The sequence below is a fragment of the Cajanus cajan genome, chromosome 9, assembly GCF_000230855.2.
Source record: "Cajanus cajan strain Asha chromosome 9, NIPB_CcT2T_4, whole genome shotgun sequence".
Lineage (NCBI taxonomy): Eukaryota > Viridiplantae > Streptophyta > Magnoliopsida > Fabales > Fabaceae > Cajanus > Cajanus cajan.
Genome location: NC_138525.1, coordinates 20,655,457 through 20,678,517, shown reverse-complemented (window position 1 = coordinate 20,678,517; position 23,061 = coordinate 20,655,457). Strand labels below are relative to the sequence as shown.

Here is a 23,061-nt window from a genome sequence, read left to right as displayed (position 1 = left end):
CTACATTTTCTCATTCCATTCTTTGATTGCATCATTTTAAGGGATAAATACAATGATGTGCTTCAGATTATTTTTCAATCTACATTATGTAAATCATACTTACGAACCAGTGGTTTTCTCCCTTACTGTTGGATTCTTTGTTTCACTTTATAAGCAAATTGCACATCCATGACACTTTGTTGAATTAACATTCCTTATTGGTGTCTCTAAAGATTAATTTATGGTTCAACTTCAATTATTTTAGTAATTTAAAAATAATTTGTAATAAATGTAATAAGCTGGCGGATAATTCTTGACACTGTATTTGGTAGTCGGGATATATAATACAATATGATTTGAGAGTAACATATGATAAGACCATCATAAATTATAATGTTATTCAATGTTGGTGCAAACCATGTTAACAAATAAAATAACAATATTATATCATATGTTTTCTATTTAATATAAACTAACAACATATGATAAAAATTATGTTTAAATAACAATTTGTATTTCATTAAAATTATATATAACTTTTTAGAAAGTAATTTATAACTTTTTATTTAAAGCAATTTCAAAATAAATTTTTTTTAAACAACTAATTACAATACAATCAACTATATACATATTATATATACGACGTTTCCGGTAACCTATAGGCACGTTAAATGAAACAAACCAAAACCCATGTCACCCTTCAAAATCGTAATATCCATTGAAGTCATTCACCCAATAATTTCAGCAATAAACCCCAATTTTGGGATTACACTTTCCACCTGCCAACAACATACAACAACACCCTCAATGGCAATAGCAACCCAATTTTTTCAAAAATTCAAAATATATTGGTTTCAAATTCAAATATTTGTATCTTTAAATATTCATGTATCATAATTTCATTACTGAATAATATTTTCCAACTACAATTAAATACAATATAAAATAAAACTCCTGCATAAATAACAACAAAAGTCACATTCATCTAAATTTACAATCCAAACTATGTGAATTCATGCATTTCCATTCTACTGCAACCGCCATCAATCGTATAAAAAACCTGCAAATACAATTTAATAACAATTATCAGCAATCGATTAGTTCCAATATTACACATACACAACTAAAATAATATAACATCATACTAATACAATAAAAATTAACTTACTACTTCTCATACACCTACAATAACACACTTGAGTTACTAATTCATAAACATTACCTGCATCACTGAATGCTGGAGATAACGACACTTCATAACTATATATTGATTCTGACTGTGAAACAGACATGTCACCAACCCCATTATCAACTTCATCGCATTTGTCAAACAAATCTTCAATGTACTCATCTTCCTACAATGACAACATTAAACACATCACATCTAACTCTGTTTTACAAACAAATATATAATTTTAATATAATTTATATTCGTTACCTCTTCATTTTCGTAACCTTCGTAACTTTCTTCAAATTCAATACTCATTCCACGTGTGCTTTGTTCCATATCATCCAAATTCTGTTGTCTTCCACACGTTCTCATGTTATGACCTATTTGTTTACACAAACTACACTTATTACTCTTTTTTGATTTCCTACCTTTGCGCCATGAACCTTCAACAACACACCTTCCTTTACTTCTAGCAATGGCAGGATTTCTTATCACTACACTTAATTCATCATCCAATGCATTGCCTTCTTCGGATTCATCACCTTTTTTACCTCTTATTTCAGCTAATTCATTTACAACTTTATCCCTTTTATCAACATAATCATCATATGTTTCACATGCCAAAGTACTTAGCTCTTTAAAATACTCCATTAATGACAAGTATCTAGCATCTTTCTCAGAGTCCCACCTATGTCTACTAACATTGCCCTTCACTTCATCCTTCGCAACCTTAGTCCACCTTTTTAACACCAAACATTTAGGTAACTCTGATAAATTCAGATGAACCAACACTGCAAGTATATGATCACATGGAATGCCGACTGATTCCATTCTTAAGCACGAACACTTCAAATCACACGGTGTTGATTGATATGACACATGCCATTGTTTGTCAATCATTTCATATTTTCTCACTATGTATATACAACAACCAAATGTCTGCTTGCAACCAATCACCCTCATCAAAGATGAACTATGAAGCTGATCACGAAATAATTTTAGTATTTCTTTCGTATAACACTTTGCCCCCGATAGCTCAAGGTTATGATAATCTGTTTCTGGAACGGGATCACCATGAATTGATGCAAAGTCAGCTTCAACTTCCCTATAACGCATATAACTCACAAGACGATAAAATTGTTGAACAAACTCTGTCAGATTAATCTTCGGATGAATATATTTTTTCAACTCAGAATGTAATCCTTCACACCGAGAAGTTGCCCTAAAACCACCAAAGAAAGCCCCTCTAATATAAGCTGTACACCACATCTTCCTCTTTTCAAATAAGTCTATAACCCAAGGATGATCATGCAACTCAAATTTGTTCAACATTTCAGACCACTTCTTTCGAAATTCACCAATTTCATACTCACCCAACATGCATTTTCTTAGATCCTTTGTAAATGCTGGCTTCTTAATGTTAGTTGTCGCATTCCTTAATAAGTGCCATGCACACAATCTATGCTGTGAATTAGGAAATACCTTTCTTATCGCATTTTTCATTGCAACATCACCATCAGTGATAATAGACATTGGAGACTTTCCTTTCATGGCTTCTACAAATTGCCCAAGTACCCATATATATGTTTCTACAGTTTCATTTGAAACAATAGCATTCCCAAATACTATCATATGATTGTGATGATTAACACCAGAAAATACAACTACAGGACATAAATACTTATTTTTCCCATAGGTTGCATCAAATGCTAACACATCACCAAAAACTTCATACTCCATCTGCATCATGCCATCACACCAGAACAAATGTTGCAATCTGTTTTCTTCATCAACAGTGTGACCAACATACATTAAAGGATCACTGCGTTTTAAACCATTCAAAAATTCCAGTGCACATTTTGAATCCAAACCTTGCAACCTTCTTTGCCTTCCAATTTGATTGTATATGTCCTTTTTACAAAAAGAAAGTCTCTCATACCCTCCAGGGTGATCTGCAAGTGACCCATAAACTTGAGGAGTACTTATGCCAACTTTTCTCATTTTATTCAACTGCATTATTGTTGAGTGCATTTTTAGGCTTGTTTTGCACTCAACTTTTGGCACTCTTTTTGGGTAATTAGAGATAATATGTATGTTATTTCACTCTTTTTATTTAAATAATTAAGTTATATTATAAGAGTAGAGGAGTAGTAGCAATTTTAAGGAATTTCCTCATATTTTTGCAGAATTTTTGGCTAGGCAGAAATCCACAGCTATAGCTGTGGATCTGGAGCTCGAGCTGTGAAAATTTGGGGAGAAATTGTGAAGTTCCAGAGACTTGAAGCTATAGCTGTAGATCTGGAGCTCGAGCTGTGAATCTGGAGCTCGAGCTGTGAATCTGAGGCTCGAGCTGTGGAAATCTGGAAAGCTGAAGCTCGAGCTGTGAATCTGGAGCTCGAGCTGTGGAAGTCTGAAAAGGGTCCAGAAAGTTGGAGCTATAGCTGTGAATCTACAGCTGTAGCTGTGGAGATCAAAATCACTTTTCTGCCCCTATTTTAAAGCTGATATAAACAAAGGAAAAGAGAGAAACAGTGGGGGCACAAAATTAAGGAAAGAAACAAGAAGCACATGAGCACTCAATTAAAAAGAAAGACAAGGAGCCTTAAAATAAGGAGAAACAAACAAGGAAAAAGGGGAAAATCATTAGTGGAAAAACCACTAATTGAACCACTAATGCAAAAACAGCTGTATATACATTGATTGGAGACTACAGCTGGAAACTAACTGATTGGGGGCTGCAGCTAGGGAGTGACGTACAGGAGCTCCCAAAACCTCTGGTTTTTCACTTCCAACTTTGTAATCTCTTATGGAAATTGCTGGAGAAATTGTAATGGCCATGAGTGGCTAATTTCATTGAGGATTGGTTGGATGTAACTACTAACTCTTCTTCTTCTTAAATATATGCATTTTAATTTCATTATTTGTGTTTGATTCTTTCCTTAATGCTTATATCGGCTTGATCACCCGTTGTATGATTTTTGGTTTTTGAATCCAGTTGGAAAACGTTTTTGAAAACCCGAACTGAATCTTGCACCTAATCAATTCTTGTTCTAGGGATAAACTTGATTTGGTTAGTCACATTGTTCAAGTTCTTGGTCTTAATGCGAAGTGTTAAACTCAAAACATAGAGGAATCATGTTTTGAGCTTAATGACTTTAGGATTCAACCTTGAGGAATCTTGTTGGATTACTTAATGAACGTGGAAATAATGGAATTAGAATAGCATTTATTTTAAGAAGATCTATGAGTTAGCAAGTGCTTCCGAACCAATCCTTGTTTCTTAATCATCATCCTTACTACGTTTGTTTTACTGTGTTGTTTTAATTTATCATCATTCATCCGCAAATTGAACATCATTTTCTTATAAATCATTAGAGTAAGAATTACTAATCACTCAAATCCCTGAGGACGATCTTTAAATACTACTTCGAAACTTGGTTCACTTGCCAAGTGATGTGTTTGCGATAAAACCTCATCAAAAACCCCATCAAGTTTCTGGCGCCGTTGCCGGGGATTTGGTGCTAATTAGTAATTTTTAATCTTGTGATTTTGCAATTGTGTAGATAATCCATTTTGTGAATAGCTACAATATAGAGATATTTGTCTTGTTGTGTTTTGTGGATTCACCTTCCTGTGCAGATTTCTTAAAATTGTATGAGAGGAAAAACTCCAGCTGGAGAATTGCATTTTGACCCTGAAATCGAAAGAACAGCAAGGAGGAATAATAGCAGAACAAGAAGGCTGAGACAGTTAGAGAGAATCCTAGAACAACAGCAAGATTTTCTAAATTCTTCTACTTCTTCAAATCAACCAATGGCTGAAGACGGAACAGGAAATAATAATGGTGGAAATGGACCAACCAGGCCTCCCAGAAGGACCCTAGGTGATTATGCACAACAACATGGTCCTAGACATTTCTCTAGTATTGCAGCTCCAAACACTTCTAGAGCCATGGAGATGAAACCTGCTTTCCTTACTTTGGTTAGCTCACAACAATTTGCTGGCCTTGACCATGAAGACCCATACTCACACCTTTCAAATTTTTATGAGTTATGTGGAACAATGGGAATACCTGGAGGTGATGAGGAAGCTGTGTATTTGAGATTGTTTCCATTTTCTCTAACAGGAAAAGCTAAAATTTGGTTACAATCTCACCCAAATCAAAGTTTGACAAGCTGGGGTGATGTGGAAAACAAATTTGTAAATAGATTCTATCCTTCATCCAAGTATATTAAGGCCAAGTCAGAAATTACTACTTTCAGGCAAGGTGTAGATGAACCATTTTGTGAAGCCTGGGAGAGATTTAAGTCATTGCTCAGGAAATGTCCTAACCACGGGTTTGAAGATATAGCTCAACTGAATTTCTTTGTGAATGGAATCAAGCCTGAGGTGAAGATGTTATTAGATGCAGCAGCTGGTGGCACCATGATGACTGTGAGTCCAGAAGAGGCCACTCAAATTATAGAGTCTTTGGCATCTTCTGATCAACAAGCAGAGCATGGAAGACATCAATCTCATAGAAGAGGAGTTCTTGATCTTAACACTAATGATGCAATCCTTGCTCAGAATAAGCTGCTATCTCAACAAATTGAAGCATTGACTAAGCAGATGGCCAAGATTCCACAACAGCTTCATGCTATTGCTTCTTCTTCAACCCAACAAAATCCTTCCTTAAAATGTGATTTTTGTGGAGGAGATCATCCCAATGGTCACTGTTCAGAAATTCCAAATGAAGAAGAGGTCAACTATGTGGGGAACCAACAACAAGGAGGTAATTTTAATTCCCGTAATTATAGCACTAACAATTATATGCAAGGAAATCAAGGTTGGAGAAGCAACAATAACAACCAAGGTTATGGATGGAGGAATGAAGCTGGACCATCCAATAGGCCACCACCACAACAACAACAGCAACACCAGCCAGCTTATCCTTCTATGCATGAAAGAACCAGCAAGTTGGAGGATACTCTGAACCAATTCATGCAGGTGTCTATGAATAACCAGAAGAACACAGAGGCATCTATCAAGAACTTGGAGGTGCAGGTGGGTCAGCTAGCTAAACAATTAGCTGACATGTCTAAAGGCCCATTTTCAGCCAACACCAAGACCAACCCCAAGGAGTATTGCCAAGCCATAACAACAAGAAGTGGAAAGGTGGTAGGTAGTGATGTTGGGGTAAGTGAGAAAAATGAAAAGAAAGAAAATGTTGAATTGAGGGGGGTTGAGGAAGAGATTGAGAAGAATGAGGGAGAAAGCAATAAAAATGAGGGTGTAGATAGTGAGAAAATAAAAGAGAAGAATGAAGTTGAGAAGGAGAAAAATAAAAAGAAGGGCAAGGAAGTCATTTCCACTGTTCCTATTAAAGACTTACCTTACCCTCATGCCCCATCTAAGAAAGAGAAGGAAAGACAATTTGCAAGGTTTCTGGACATCATCAAGAAGCTCCAGATAAATATTCCCTTCACTGAAGCCATGGAACAAATGCCTACTTATGCTCGGTTCATGAAGGATCTCTTGACTAAGAAGAGAAGAATTCTTGAAGAAAAAACTGTGGAGCTTGAGGCTGGGTGTAGTGCCATCATACAAAAATCTTTGCCTCAAAAATCCAGAGATCCGGGTAGTTTCACTCTCCCTGTATCAATTGGTAATCTTTCAGTGGGTAAGGCACTATTAGATCTTGGAGCCAGTATCAATTTAATGCCATTATCTATGCTGAAGAAGATTGGAGATGTAGAGGTACGACCCACAAGGATGACCTTGCAATTGGCAGATAGATCCATCAAGCTTCCATATGGTATAGTGGAAGATATGATCGTGAAGGTTGATAAGTTCATGTTTCCAGTTGATTTTGTAGTGATGGACATGGAAGAAGATGTGGAGGTTCCATTGATATTGGGCAGACCCTTTATGAAGACAGCTCGAGTTATCATAGACATGGATGATGGAAAGCTGAAGGTGAGAGTTCAAGACGAGGAAGTGAGTTTCAATGTATTTGAAACAACGAAGTTTCCAAAAGGCAACAAAGATTGCTTTAGAATTGATGCATTAGCTGATGCGTACTTGGAAACTCAAAATGATTTCAAGAGCTCATCGCCACTAGAGAAGACTTTGCCTATCTCTAACAAAGAATTGGAAAAGGTCATGGGTAAAGCCTATCATCTGCCAGTGGAATTGGAACACAAAGCATTTTGGGCTTTGAAGGCCTTAAATTATGATTTGAAGGCAGCAGGGGAGAAAAGACAACTTCAATTGCATGAATGGGAAGAAAGGAGATTGAAAGCTTATGAGTCTTCTAAGTCCTACAAGCACAAAGCCAAGATATACCATGACAAGAAGATTCTGAATAGGAACTTCCAACCTGGCCAGCAGGTATTATTTTTCAATTCCAGGTTGAAGCTTTTCCCTAGGAAGCTCAAATCCAAGTGGTCAGGTCCTTTTTCAATTAAATCTGTCAGATCCTATGGAGCCATTGAACTTGAAGACCCTGCTTCTGGAAGGACTTGGTTGGTTAATGGTCAGAGGCTCAAGCATTATCTGGGTGGTGAAGTTGAAAGACTCACTACCATCACTCATTGGAAAGAGCCATGATCAAGCAAAGATTGTCAAGCTAAAGACATTAAATTAGCATGTTTTGTTTTAATTTCTGTTTTAAATTCTGAGTTTAGTTTGATTAGTGAATAGCTAAGAGTTTTTGTTCATAAACTGCTTGATTTCAGTGCGGATGTTGTTTGATGATTTGCATGCTGTGGAATATGGTTAACATTTCTGGTTTAGTTTAAGTTTTGTTTATGTGTTGTGTGTTAAGATTTTGAATGTCATTTTGTTTATGTGTTTAATGTGTTGTGTGTTTATATGTTTTACACATCTTTGTTTATGTGGGGTTTGTAAGTAGTTTAATGATTTGGAGTGTGGAGTGAAAGATCTTTGTGCATAGAGAGGTTTGGTTCAATGTTGGTTGTGGTGTTATAATGGGTTTTGGCTAAGTACATGTTAAACTTAATATCTAGTATGGAATTTTGTGATGCTTTGAAATTGGGCTGACTGGCAATCCTTGGTTTTTGGGGCATAACTCTGTCTGTGGTTATCCAAATGATACAAAATTTATGTCAATAGAAAGATAAGATAAAATACTATAACTTTTATGAAGAAGCCATTTTCAAATTCCTTCATCTACCATGTTAAATGTTCTAAAAACCGCAACAGTTTTAACTCACGCTGGCAGCCTGACCCATGTTCATTAAAACAGTCATATCTGGAGTTATAGACCTCCTTTTTGGGTGATTCCAAAACGAATGCAAAGCTAACATCCACAGCTACAACTTTCATGAAGACCACATGACCAAATTCTGTCATATAGAAGCGCCAAATTCCACAGCTAGAGCGCCAGGCTCACAGCCATAGCGCTAAGTCTCTGGAGTTCCTTCTTGAACTCACGAACAGCTGAAGCGCCCAAGGTCACAGCTAAGGCGTCAAGTTTCTGTTTGGTCCAGTTTTACATGCTAAATCTCACCGCTGTAGCGCCAAGAGTTGTAGCCATAGCGTCAACTCTCTGCCCATTTCTTTAGAACTTCAAATTCTCACCGCTCCAGCGCTGGATTCATGGCCTTAGCGCCAACTTTCTGGAGTTTACTTTGGTTGTTCAAAATCCCAGCGCTGTAGCGCCAGCTCCATGGCCATAGCGCCGTCTCTCTGTAAGTGCCATAATACTCAGCGCTCCAGCGCCAGGCTTCACAGCCATAGCGCCAAGTCTCTGGAGATCACCCTTGATCTCAAAATTCCACAGCTTCAGCGCTAGCTTCTACAGCTAAGGCGCCAATTCTCGGGTTGATCAAATTGTATAACCAGTTCCAACGCTCAAGCGCCACAATCTGCAGCTAAAGCGCTAAGTCTCTGCCAAGCTCTTTATGTGATTTAAATTCCCAGCGCTGGAGCGCCAGTTTCCACGGCCTTAGCGCCAACTTTCTGGTTGAATGTTGACTTTCCAGCGCTCAAGCGCCCAATTCCAGCGATATAGCGCCACCTCTCTGGATTCCTTAGGCTTAAAAACTTCACAGCTGGAGCGCCAAGCTCACAGCCATGGCGCTAACTCTCTGGTAGCATATGCAATCCCCAGCGCTCAAGCGCCAAAACCACAGCCTTAGCGCCAATTTTCTGGCGCCAATTTAAGACCAGGGAACTCCACCATTTGGGTCAGTTTTAAAACTGAACCCCTCTATCCACTCCTTTGTTTCTCTTCCTCTCCCACTCACGAAACTCATTAACCTCCTCACGTTTCATCTCTTCTCTTCATAATCTCCATAAATCCTTTGTTCTTCATCATCCATTTTGCACATAAACACGAAAGGATACATTTTTATTAGCATTACAAGGTACAATCTAACTTCCGTGTGTAATGCATGAAACCTTTGCTTGCTCACTTCAACTTTTTGGAACCTTAAGCATGATTTTGTTATCTTTTTGAGTTCTTTAAAGCATGATGATGGCATCAGTTGTGATGTAGTTCACTTGTGGAATGCAATGCTTGAATTTGGATGTTTGATTCTTCAATATTGCACATGCATGATCCTTCTCATTTTCTGCCTATTTTGTGTTTGAAGAATTTCCTGAATGAGAAAAGTATTTGATTTGAACATAATGAAAGCTTTGAAAAAGGTGATCACTGAAATGTTTCATTTTTGTGAAGAAATGTAAACCTTGCATGGCAAGAATTCACATGCATTTTGCTTTTCTTTCTCATGTACACCACGTGTTTGGTTAAATGCTTGAGTGAATTTGTGTTCTTTATTTAAAGTGTAAAATCATTGTGGTTGGTTGATCATGGGAGCTAGTAGGAAATATTTGCTTGTTCATTGGTGGCTTTGAAATAACTTTAGTGTTTCACATGTTAGAATGTTTATTGATCATTCCTTATGCCCCATGAAGAATTGTGTTGTGTTTGATCAACTTGTAGACTAACTTGGTTGCAAGAATTGGTTGTAAAATTTTCAGATAGTTGTTCAAGAGGTGGCGGTTCTAGCGGAAGCTCTAACGCCACTCATAAAATCCCAGATGCACCAACCTCACCACCACCAACTGAAGTGGCCTGGGGACAGTCCTATATTTTCTGGAGGGGGTGGAGATCAAGGAGATCAAGGTGAACAACTTTATGGTGGGGAGCAAGAGCATGAGCAAGCAATGATGAAAAGGAGAGAATGGAGGGTCATTGTCACCATCGTTTTGAGGAAGAGAAGTTCCACTTTAATTTTATGCCATTTTAAATTCCAGTCATTTTAAATTCTAGTTGTTTTAGGTTCTGTTTTGTTAATTGTTTGAACTATGTGGTAGTTTATATACTTTTTGTGAAAAAAAAAATGTTTTGGGAAAAATTGAAAATCATTCTTGAAAGGTAGAAAATGAGGTGGCTTTTAGATCAACAAATAGTGAAAACACATCTTTTGATTCACCTTAAAATGGTTTGTTTTGAGACTTGTTTTGAGGTTGCACTCATCCAACTTTGTTTGATCATGAAATTGTGAGTTATTTGATTAGCATGGCATGAAAGATCAATAAATGAACATTTAGCCAAGCTGGTGAGTGAGAGTGACTAAACAATGCATATGTCATATATATTTCCACTTTTGAGAGCCATCATCATAGCATATGTGTTTGCATTGGTTGAATCTTGAATGATTGTTCTTGTGAGAAAGTTTTGGACAGGATCAAGGCATTCCATTGTAAATAACTGAAATCTTTTTAAGCCTAGAACCAAACAGCCAGCCAGAATTGAATCTATTCTTCAAAACCTGTTTGAGTCTTAACCTTCAAATCACCTTAAACCTTTCCCAAATACCAACTCATCACTCTGACCAAATTCTTGAGAGTAAATGAAAATGAATTGGGAATTAAGTTGGGGTAGTTGGTTAGAGTTGTCAAGTTGAGAGAAAATGGAGAAAGTAAGCCAATGCAATTTGAAGGGAAGAGTCACCTCTCTTTCATGTTTTTCTGCTTATAGTCAAGTGTGCTTGTTAGTTTCATCTTACCATTATCCTGTATTCATGATCTCAAAAAAAAAAAAAAAAAAAATCAAATCAAATCAAAAGCAAAATAAGCTAGCACCTGTACAAAGAGTCTTAAAAGAGAGAGGGACCTCTTGAAATCTAGGCAAAGAACCTTAAGGAAAGAGGGTGTGTAATTAGAGGAAGATTTTGGGCTGAGAGATCTGGTTGGAGTTGAATATTTAGAGTGAGCAAAGTGGAGTGTTTGGTTCATGTTCATTTTACTCTCTTGAGTTTAAACCCTGTTAATCTGAAAAACCACATTCCTTTGTTAACCAAGCCTCAGTCAACCCTCAACTTTCCAAAAAAGTCCTTGTGATCCTTAATTTCTTTCAAAGAGTAGTACTGAAGAGATGATATCAATGCTTATGTTCATAGAAATGATGAATGGACTTGAGAGAAACACTCACCCTGGAGAGCCATTGTTGAGAGAGTATGTTCAGATATTGGTTTGTAATGTTCATGCTATGATTTGCCCTGCAATTTTTGTGTTTGGGCATGGTTGTTGTTGTGGGCACCTCAGTGAGTAGAAATTGGTTTTTGATGGTGAATTGATTGAGTGTTTACCTATTGTTGATATAGAAGAAATCTTATGGTAGGAAGTACCCTTTTTGGTTTTGATTGGTATCTTGTTGGGGACCAACAAGAGATTAAGTTGGGGTAGTTGGTGGAGATCAAGGAGATCAAGGTGAACAACTTTATGGTGGGGAGCAAGAGCATGAGCAAGCAATGATGAAAAGGAGAGAATGGAGGGTCATTGTCACCATCGTTTTGAGGAAGAGAAGTTCCACTTTAATTTTATGCCATTTTAAATTCCAGTCATTTTAAATTCTAGTTGTTTTAGGTTCTGTTTTGTTAATTGTTTGAACTATGTGGTAGTTTATATACTTTTTGTGAAAAAAAAAATGTTTTGGGAAAAATTGAAAATCATTCTTGAAAGGTAGAAAATGAGGTGGCTTTTAGATCAACAAATAGTGAAAACACATCTTTTGATTCACCTTAAAATGGTTTGTTTTGAGACTTGTTTTGAGGTTGCACTCATCCAACTTTGTTTGATCATGAAATTGTGAGTTATTTGATTAGCATGGCATGAAAGATCAATAAATGAACATTTAGCCAAGCTGGTGAGTGAGAGTGACTAAACAATGCATATGTCATATATATTTCCACTTTTGAGAGCCATCATCATAGCATATGTGTTTGCATTGGTTGAATCTTGAATGATTGTTCTTGTGAGAAAGTTTTGGACAGGATCAAGGCATTCCATTGTAAATAACTGAAATCTTTTTAAGCCTAGAACCAAACAGCCAGCCAGAATTGAATCTATTCTTCAAAACCTGTTTGAGTCTTAACCTTCAAATCACCTTAAACCTTTCCCAAATACCAACTCATCACTCTGACCAAATTCTTGAGAGTAAATGAAAATGAATTGGGAATTAAGTTGGGGTAGTTGGTTAGAGTTGTCAAGTTGAGAGAAAATGGAGAAAGTAAGCCAATGCAATTTGAAGGGAAGAGTCACCTCTCTTTCATGTTTTTCTGCTTATAGTCAAGTGTGCTTGTTAGTTTCATCTTACCATTATCCTGTATTCATGATCTCAAAAAAAAAAAAAAAAAAAAAAAATCAAATCAAATCAAAAGCAAAATAAGCTAGCACCTGTACAAAGAGTCTTAAAAGAGAGAGGGACCTCTTGAAATCTAGGCAAAGAACCTTAAGGAAAGAGGGTGTATAATTAGAGGAAGATTTTGGGCTGAGAGATCTGGTTGGAGTTGAATATTTAGAGTGAGCAAAGTGGAGTGTTTGGTTCATGTTCATTTTACTCTCTTGAGTTTAAACCCTGTTAATCTGAAAAACCACATTCCTTTGTTAACCAAGCCTCAGTCAACCCTCAACTTTCCAAAAAAGTCCTTGTGATCCTTAATTTCTTTCAAAGAGTAGTACTGAAGAGATGATATCAATGCTTATGTTCATAGAAATGATGAATGGACTTGAGAGAAACACTCACCCTGGAGAGCCATTGTTGAGAGAGTATGTTCAGATATTGGTTTGTAATGTTCATGCTATGATTTGCCCTGCAATTTTTGTGTTTGGGCATGGTTGTTGTTGTGGGCACCTCAGTGAGTAGAAATTGGTTTTTGATGGTGAATTGATTGAGTGTTTACCTATTGTTGATATAGAAGAAATCTTATGGTAGGAAGTACCCTTTTTGGTTTTGATTGGTATCTTGTTGGGGACCAACAAGAGATTAAGTTGGGGTAGTTGTTGAGTGCATTTTTAGGCTTGTTTTGCACTCAACTTTTGGCACTCTTTTTGGGTAATTAGAGATAATATGTATGTTATTTCACTCTTTTTATTTAAATAATTAAGTTATATTATAAGAGTAGAGGAGTAGTAGCAATTTTAAGGAATTTCCTCATATTTTTGCAGAATTTTTTGGCTAGGCAGAAATCCACAGCTATAGCTGTGGATCTGGAGCTCGAGCTGTGAAAATTTGGGGAGAAATTGTGAAGTTCCAGAGACTTGAAGCTATAGCTGTAGATCTGGAGCTCGAGCTGTGAATCTGGAGCTCGAGCTGTGAATCTGAGGCTCGAGCTGTGGAAATCTGGAAAGCTGAAGCTCGAGCTGTGAATCTGGAGCTCGAGCTGTGGAAGTCTGAAAAGGGTCCAGAAAGTTGGAGCTATAGCTGTGAATCTACAGCTGTAGCTGTGGAGATCAAAATCACTTTTCTGCCCCTATTTTAAAGCTGATATAAACAAAGGAAAAGAGAGAAACAGTGGGGGCACAAAATTAAGGAAAGAAACAAGAAGCACATGAGCACTCAATTAAAAAGAAAGACAAGGAGCCTTAAAATAAGGAGAAACAAACAAGGAAAAAGGGGAAAATCATTAGTGGAAAAACCACTAATTGAACCACTAATGCAAAAACAGCTGTATATACATTGATTGGAGACTACAGCTGGAAACTAACTGATTGGGGGCTGCAGCTAGGGAGTGACGTACAGGAGCTCCCAAAACCTCTGGTTTTTCACTTCCAACTTTGTAATCTCTTATGGAAATTGCTGGAGAAATTGTAATGGCCATGAGTGGCTAATTTCATTGAGGATTGGTTGGATGTAACTACTAACTCTTCTTCTTCTTAAATATATGCATTTTAATTTCATTATTTGTATTTGATTCTTTCCTTAATGCTTATATCGGCTTGATCACCCGTTGTATGATTTTTGGTTTTTGAATCCAGTTGGAAAACGTTTTTGAAAACCCGAACTGAATCTTGCACCTAATCAATTCTTGTTCTAGGGATAGACTTGATTTGGTTAGTCACATTGTTCAAGTTCTTGGTCTTAATGCGAAGTGTTAAACTCAAAACATAGAGGAATCATGTTTTGAGCTTAATGACTTTAGGATTCAACCTTGAGGAATCTTGTTGGATTACTTAATGAACGTGGAAATAATGGAATTAGAATAGCATTTATTTTAAGAAGATCTATGAGTTAGCAAGTGCTTCCGAACCAATCCTTGTTTCTTAATCATCATCCTTACTACGTTTGTTTTACTGTGTTGTTTTAATTTATCATCATTCATCCGCAAATTGAACATCATTTTCTTATAAATCATTAGAGTAAGAATTACTAATCACTCAAATCCCTGAGGACGATCTTTAAATACTACTTCGAAACTTGGTTCACTTGCCAAGTGATGTGTTTGCGATAAAACCTCATCAAAAACCCCATCAATTATATCTAACTCACTCATATCTCTATGAGAAGCTAACATTCTACAATACTTATCTTCCAAAAAACTATGGTTGTGGTCATCCACAAAATATGTAATGTACCATAGTCCACATCTGCTATCAATATGCACTCTTAGTTTTGCTTCACATCCGCACCTTGTCTCTGGTGTTTGCTTTCGCTTTCGATTCTGTATGTTCAAACCACGGTTATCTCTAAATCCTTCCTTGAAACAAACAAAGGTTTGTTGTAATTTTTCCCCCTTAATATTTCTCAAAATCTTGCTCTTTCTTGCGGCAAATCCATTAACTTTTGCAAACCAGTAATAAAATAAATAAGCCATCTCAACACTTACAAATTGAACATTCCTAAGCTCATGGGGACTTAAATGCAAATCTAAATTAAAAATATCATCCAAAGTAGAAACTATCACCCCGTTTTCACTGTCAAAAACCTCAAATCTTCCTTCATTAACAACATTTTCCACTTCTTCATCACAAATTTCCTGTAAATCAATAACCAAATTCTCATCTTCCTCATTCTCATTTATATTATCTTCTCCTTCACTTATTCCTTCAAAATTAAACACCCCTTCATTTATGCCTTCAAAATTATCTACTCCTTCATTTATGCTTTCACAATTATCTACTGCTACTGCCACCTAAAAAGTTTTAATCCTCAATTAAAGCTTTTCAGAACATCAGAAAATTAAAAACAATATCAACCTTCATCATCACACTTATCACACACATGACACAACGCAATATTAAAGGATACAACCCTAAACATGACACAAATGTCACTTACCTCTATACTTGAATTCTCAAACTCCATTCTACTTTCACGTTTAATAACAATAAGTCAATCTATGAACATCAAAACACTTCCGTAGCAGTTAATCTCTCTATTAACTGTACACACGAGAAACAGATGTATCAACAAAAATCCACATACATATAAAATCAAATGCAAAATAAACAAAAAACGTTAACCTCCAAAACGGATTCTTTTGTACGCCACACTTTAGGTTTCAACAATAAAAAAAATCGATTCGTCACCTCTTAAACCTAACAAATCTTCGCACCGGTTGCGGAGTACCACCAACAACAACGGACGGGCCGCCGGAGGCCCACTTCGAACAGATCCACAAAAGGACCACCACGCCAATCGCACCTCGTAATCGGAACTGCCACAACCAAAACACCACACCCTAATAAACCTTAAAACACAGACAAATAAAAATTTTACAAGGACTACTTTGCAATATATTACATCTTACTCATTATATTATAATCTGAACCCTTCAATATTCTAATATTATATCTACGGTCATCATAAACCTTACACATGCAGCACGGATGGACCACTTCTCCAACTTCCCTATCAGAGACTTCACCTAGGATTCGTTGCCATTAAATATAAGTTTAAACAGATCAAGTTTTATATTTTTAATAATTTTTTATATAATGTAAAATTAACTAATTTAATAATTAAATTATGTAATATTATACTTAAAATTGTGTATATAAAGTTTACTACTATTATTTTATTTTAACATATAATATGATATTTAAAATGTGTAAATATTCATTTTTAAATAACATATCTAAAATAATTCAAATCATGTGAAATCTATAATATACATGATCTTAAATATAATATTGTATGATTTAATAATTAGATCGGTTAAGTTTATATTATATAAAAAGTTATTAAAAATATAAGATTTAGTGTAAGTGTTTAAACTTACATATGATATCAATAAATCATGACTCATATATACATATATATACACATACACATACACACATATATATATAAGGAGAGACTTACTTACCCTAAGAGTAAGTCTTGGTATACTTATTTCACTTAGCAACCAATTTTTATGTCAAATTTCAACAATTTAACCGTTAAATTAAAAGTTCTTAATGCATAAATCAAATCTATAAATTTTATAAATAAAAAATTGAAAACCATATGACATTTTGTTATACAAATTTAAATCAATATATAAAATACTTTTATGATTATCTGTCAATTTGAATTAAAAAAATGAAGTATTAAATATTTTTCAAATTTTTAAAAATTTACAGACTTGATATATGCATTAAAAGCTTTTAATTCAATGGTTGGATTTAGTTTAAGCATCGAGTGGTTTCAAATGGGTTTGGGTGAAAAAATGTCTAGCCAACACAAATCAATTATAACAATATTTACAATAATTATGATCGCATGACCTCTCAATTTTAGCAGGTCTCAGATTAAATAAATCATGGATTCTACGAGTGGATATAAATGGGTTGGTCGCATATTATATATATATTCAATGAATTTTATTAATATAATATATTTTTATTATAAAGTGAAGGTTCGAGAGAATTCAAAGTGAAATTTTATCACTCAAGAATCTCAAGTTATTTTTCTTTATAAGGGATTTGCTTCTCCCATTCCAACGTAGCTTTGCCACTAGAGAGAATGATAAGGGAAACTTGGAAACAAACAATTTAAAAGGCCTAAAACATTAAACATGTTCTATTGAAGAAGAATATCAAAGATAAATAATAGTAGAAGATAAGTTCATTTTGTAAAGTCATCTTACAATATCACTAAAAAATTCATGAATAGAACAATTAGTTTATCTTAAAAAATTACTCTTGAGTAACATGGTACCTTTTAGAGATAATGCTTTAGCTAAGTGGTAATTGATTGGGTTCCCACCATATGCAATTAAAATTTAGCAAAGAAAGATCAAGAAGATTGGTCATGTTAGGGATGCAATGAGGAATTGGATAAACACTAAAAACCTTTTTTTAGTGCAAAAGAGACGCGCAAGATTGTGAATGGATTATTAAGATGGTTTGGGATATCTTTTGCACTATCCTACGTAAGTAAGAAGCACTTTCTTCAATTCAGAGGCTTTTCCCTAGCAATTAGTTTGATACAAAAGGATAGGTAGTTGATAGTGAACTGTTTCCAATTCATCGAAAATGTCTTGGGAGGATATATTTGATTTTATCAAAATTAGGTCTTGGTCGGAAAATTACAGTCCTAAATTTCATCTATTAATTTTCAAATTGACTTTCTAATGAAAGTGTTTGTTTACACATTTAACTTGCTAATAAGTTAGGGAGTTTTGATGTAGTTGTTTGTGAGAACCAAAACAAAGGAAGAACTGTGAATATAATTTCTATATCTAGTTTTTTATGTTCTACATTTGTTAATTGCGTTTTTGTATTGATATATAACATTGTGTTTGATCGACAATATTTTGAAATGCAAAAGAAAAAAAAGTTAGTATTGGCTAAAATTATCTAAAAAATACCGTAAATTTAAATTATGAATATATAAATTTAAAAGCATATATCATTGAGTACATGTATTAATTAATATGAAAAAATTTCAGCTTAATCAATATTATAAAATTCTGAAGGATATTTTATCCCGTAATAATTATATTTAGTTCAAGTAAAATTATATCATGTGAAGAATATTTATGATTTGTATAAAAAAATAAAATTAAAAACATAGCAAAATTTAAACCTATTATATATATATATATATATATATATATATATATATATATATATATATTACAAAATTCTATAAAACTCCATACATATATGCAAACCCCTTAGTTGAGTATTTTTAATAAAATATTATTATTTTTATTCATAGAACTTGAATTTAAGACTTTGTTTAATGAAATTAAATTGAAATGTGTAAATTACAATAAAATAATTTCACTCGACTTCTAAACATTATTGTATTGAATGAGTGGACAAGGTTAAGCAGATTTTGAATCACAAAAGAGTAACATTAATAAGGGTGAAGAGATTAGTCGCTACTATTGACCGTGAATACTCAATGGATAAAAAAAAAAAAAATAAGGGTGAGACTAATTAATGAGCATATATAGAAAGATTTGGCAAACGTAGGGTAGGGGTGCTGATCTTGGTCATGGCCCCGTCACTCACGATAAAATTAGGAAAGGAATAAAACGATGAGTCATCAATCATCATGTTTTTATAATAACGTGCTTTGTTTAGTAATTACAAGACTTTGACTCTTGCCATTCATTTGAATTTTGAAGCCAAACTCAAACCTTTAACCCCACTTTAACGCCTCGTTCCTTCACCCAACCAAAACCTGCCAAATACATCGAATAACAAATGTACACGTTCTAATAAAAAATTTATTTGGATAAGTTTTTAGAAAAATACTTATTAAAAATTAAAATTTGTTTTTCTCAAATTTTATTGTTAATTTGTGAAAAAACTTTATTTTATTTTATTTTTCTTGTAAAAGTTTATAGAAAAATTTATTCAAACACGCTTAAGTGTTTTACTTGCTTTCTCATTTCACAATCTTATTGCATTGAAATTTGAAACTTAGCTGTGTAGAAAGTGTGTATTGAGGTTCTCAATCACGTGTTGTAAATACTAAGAAATGTTAGAAATTTGTTTTCTAATACGCTTTAATCACCTGCTTTTTTTATTATTAACTAAATTGATTGAAAATAATAATTTTGTAATTTTTAATAAATTGTAACAAAAAAAAATAATGTGTTAAAACAATTGTATGCTAAAGAGTTTTTAACACTTTTTTTTTATATAATTTTATTACATAATTTTAATAACAAACACGTTAAAGTGATAATATACACTATTAAGGATGTTCCCAAGTTAGTATATAACAAAATTCAAACTAACTATATTATATTTAATTGAATTGAATTAGTCTCGTTATTTTAAAATTGTTTAGTTAATTAATTAAATCAACCCAATTTAGATTGGGATAATTTCGATCGAGTTACTGAATGAAGCTTAAAAAAATCATAATTTTTTTTTTGAGTTTTTGTCTTACATAATACATATTATCATATTTTTATATAAGATTTTGAATTCTATTCGATTACTACAAATTAAAAAAGTTTTGTATAATTCATTAACAACAAATGAGTCAATTCTAAGCAATATTTTTTTATATTAATAATATTTTGTATGAAATTATAATTTTACATTTGACCAAAGACACGTAATATGATCAAAAAGTGAATGAATAGAAAGGACAAAAATAGAAGAAAAATTTAAACACTAAAGTATAAAATAAATAAATTTAAAAGTTTAGAGCGATTGAATAAGTTCAAATTGAAAAAGATACATCCAATCAATAACTTAACAAGTTGTCATCAATTTATCAAAATTAATTTACTTAGAATCGATGTAATTATCGAGTCAAACCATTCTAGAAACACCCGAAATTTTTTATATATATGTTATATTGTGCTATATATATAAACACAAGAAGTTCATCATTCCATGCAAGTGTTGTCTCCATACATTAATTTTCTCATCTTCTCAGACATACAAACATGAAAATTCTTTGGTTTCTTCAACTCCTGTTCTGCCTAGCGCTGCTTCTCATCAATCCCTCTGTTGCTCCCAAGTAATTACTTTTCTCACAACTTAATTAGTAATGATGCATTGTTTAATATTATTATTCAATCACAAACTATTACTATCATTTTTTTATAATAATTGACTTTTATAATAGATAGATAAAAAATCATATATATTAATAATAACATCTGATTGATTGATAGTATAAACTACACTGCATAATGAAATGAGTTGTTTTGTGACAGTGCTCCAGCTCCTCCTTCAGGTGGTGACTTGGATGTGCCAGAAAGACGCCCTGCACCGCCACGCAAGATCTCTGGTTCACGCCCATGAACAATTTCTTCCTAAGCTTATATATATACATGTCATATACACTTTGGTTCTTCTATTGTATGTATCTGTATTTCTTTGCTTCTAAATTAACCTTAGTTTTCTGCTTGGGATGACCAGAAATAAGCCAAGTCCTACTCCAATGTTTTTGGTTATATATGTATAATATATGCTTTGATCTTTCTTCTTGGGTAATAATATACCTCCAGTTAAATAGTAATGCATTCTGCTGGTAGACATTGAAAATCATTCAGATAGCAACGGAAATATATCAGTTCCTACTTCCCTGATGATTTAGCTACAGAAGGAAGTGATGATTTTTTTTTTATTTTTTTTACAGACTTACATGTGTACGGTTTACTCCCTATATACATTTTAGAATACTTCTTTTAAAAAAATATTTAAATTATTATATATATGCATTCATACGGAAAAAAAAATGTGACAATTATCCCCGCTAAGGACAATCAAGCTGTCATTTGCAAGAATATATCTAATGCAATTTTTTTTTATTTGTAAAATGATATTTGACTTAGAAACATAACTATACAAAAAATAGTTAACACTAAGAAGAATCTTTGTTAGTAAAAAAAGAACAAAACTAAAAAAAACAATTCCCAATGAATTTTTTATATCACACAATGTTCTCTAAAAGTTGCTTTCACTCTTCTACTTGAATGAATTATTACAATCTTATATACTTATTTATATCCAAATATAAACAACACAAGTCTCTTGTTATGAATGGTTAATATTAACTAAACCATTAATTTGATTAATGATTTATAAATATTAACTATATGAAATCAATTCTAAGCCATACGTAACAAATCTCCACTTTGACTTGAATTTCATATTCATATAGCTTTTATCATTCCTTTATATATGTTGTTCCACCCACTTCTAATGTCAAATGATATTTGTAACTCTAACCAAGTCCAAACAATGTTTAAACATCTTTGATGAAAGAGTTTTTTGTCATCACGTCTGCTAGATTATCAGAAGTAATAATCTTCTTTACCAACATATCACCTCATGTTGTTATAAACGAGTTTAGTCAAGATCTAAAATAGAAGAAATTGCGACTACACCTACCATGATGCTACCGTGTAAGATATATAGTCCATTTTTCAAATTTCCTTTAATAACTATCAAAGTCCCTCTAGATAGCCTCAAAACTCCTCCTTTAACTTCCATACGAAAACCAAGAAAGTTTAAAGTGCTCAAAGAATTTACCAAGAAAGTTTTAAGTACTCAAAGAAATTAAATTTTTTTGGAGTTCAAAAACATACCTCACATCAATTAATGTTCTCATAATACCATCAACTACCCTAATTTGCATTGTACCTTTACTAACTATACTACAAGCACCATTGTTCCCCATTAGAATTTTGCCATCATCAATTTCTTTGTATGTGACAAACCAATCTTTGTTAGAAGTCATGTGAAAGGTACATGCCAAATGAAGAATCCAATCATCATCATTTACATTAGATGAGACAAAGATAATATTTCCACCATCCAATTCTTCCAAGGCCACAATTGCTCCCCTATGCTCTGAAGTACTTGCTCTATCTTGTTTTAGCTTTGAACAATTTCTTTTCCAATGCCCTTCTCTCCAACAGTTATGAAATCTATTATTGTTCTTATTTTTGTTGTGTGATTTTAATTGTCTTTTTTGGAAACTCTTTTTTCTTTCCTCTATTCTTCCTCTTACCATTAGACCTTCATTTAAGCTAGTCTCATTATATGAATCAATAATATGCCTTTTCAATTTCCAAGATTATAAGGCGATTTAACTTTCTCCATCGATAGTGAACTTCTACAAAAAAATTATTGTGTCTACAATATTTTCATAAGCTCTTAGCAAAGAGCTAAGGAAAATAATGGTTTGGTCCTCGTCATCAACCACAACATCAATATTTTTTAAAACAAAGAACAACTTGGTTGAAATTATTGATATGTTTATGAATGGACTCACCTTCATGCATTTGAATGGTATGTAATTATTTCTTCAAGTAAAGATGATTATGAAGAGTCTTTGTCATATACAGACTTTCATGTTTTTCCCAAAGCTTATCAATGGTGTTTTCTTTAGAGACTTCTCCCAAAACTTCACCACCTAACGATAACAATATCACATTATGCGTCTTTTTCATTATCACATTTTTTTGTGCAAATGTAAGATCACCTGACAACTTTGCTTCTCCTTCCAACGCCAACTCACATTCTTGTTTCGTGAGGAGAGGAAGCATCTTCATCACCACATGTTGAAGTTATTTTTGCTAGTAAATTTCTCAATGTCAAAATTTTGCAAATGTTATAGCTATGATACTAATTTGTTATGGTAAAATCATATTTGACATAGAAATATAACTATATAAAAGATAGTTGGCATTAAGAAGAATCTTTGTTAGTAA

General features: G+C 33.7%; 2 protein-coding genes and 1 long non-coding RNA gene across 3 annotated transcripts; 1 reads left to right on the top strand and 2 right to left on the bottom strand.

Annotated features, from left to right (window-relative positions):
- Window positions 1-325: 325 nt before the first annotated feature.
- On the bottom strand, window positions 326-2,745 carry LOC109791041 (protein FAR1-RELATED SEQUENCE 5). The gene has a single exon (XM_083063767.1). The coding sequence runs from the start codon at window positions 2,699-2,701 to the stop codon at window positions 1,364-1,366; it is 1,338 nt and encodes a 445-aa protein (XP_082919893.1). The 5' UTR covers window positions 2,702-2,745; the 3' UTR covers window positions 326-1,363.
- Window positions 2,707-3,151, bottom strand: LOC145952002 (protein FAR-RED IMPAIRED RESPONSE 1-like). Its single transcript, XM_083064219.1, has 2 exons — window positions 2,819-3,151; window positions 2,707-2,739 (listed from the first exon to the last, which is right to left on the bottom strand). Exons 1-2 carry the CDS (start codon window positions 3,149-3,151, stop codon window positions 2,707-2,709), a joined length of 366 nt encoding a protein of 121 aa, XP_082920345.1.
- A 16,583-nt stretch (window positions 3,152-19,734) lies between these two features.
- On the top strand, window positions 19,735-20,861 carry LOC109805089 (uncharacterized). The gene is made up of 2 exons (XR_002240272.3): window positions 19,735-20,357; window positions 20,557-20,861. It is a non-coding gene; the product is annotated as an uncharacterized LOC109805089 (long non-coding RNA).
- Window positions 20,862-23,061: the final 2,200 nt, after the last annotated feature.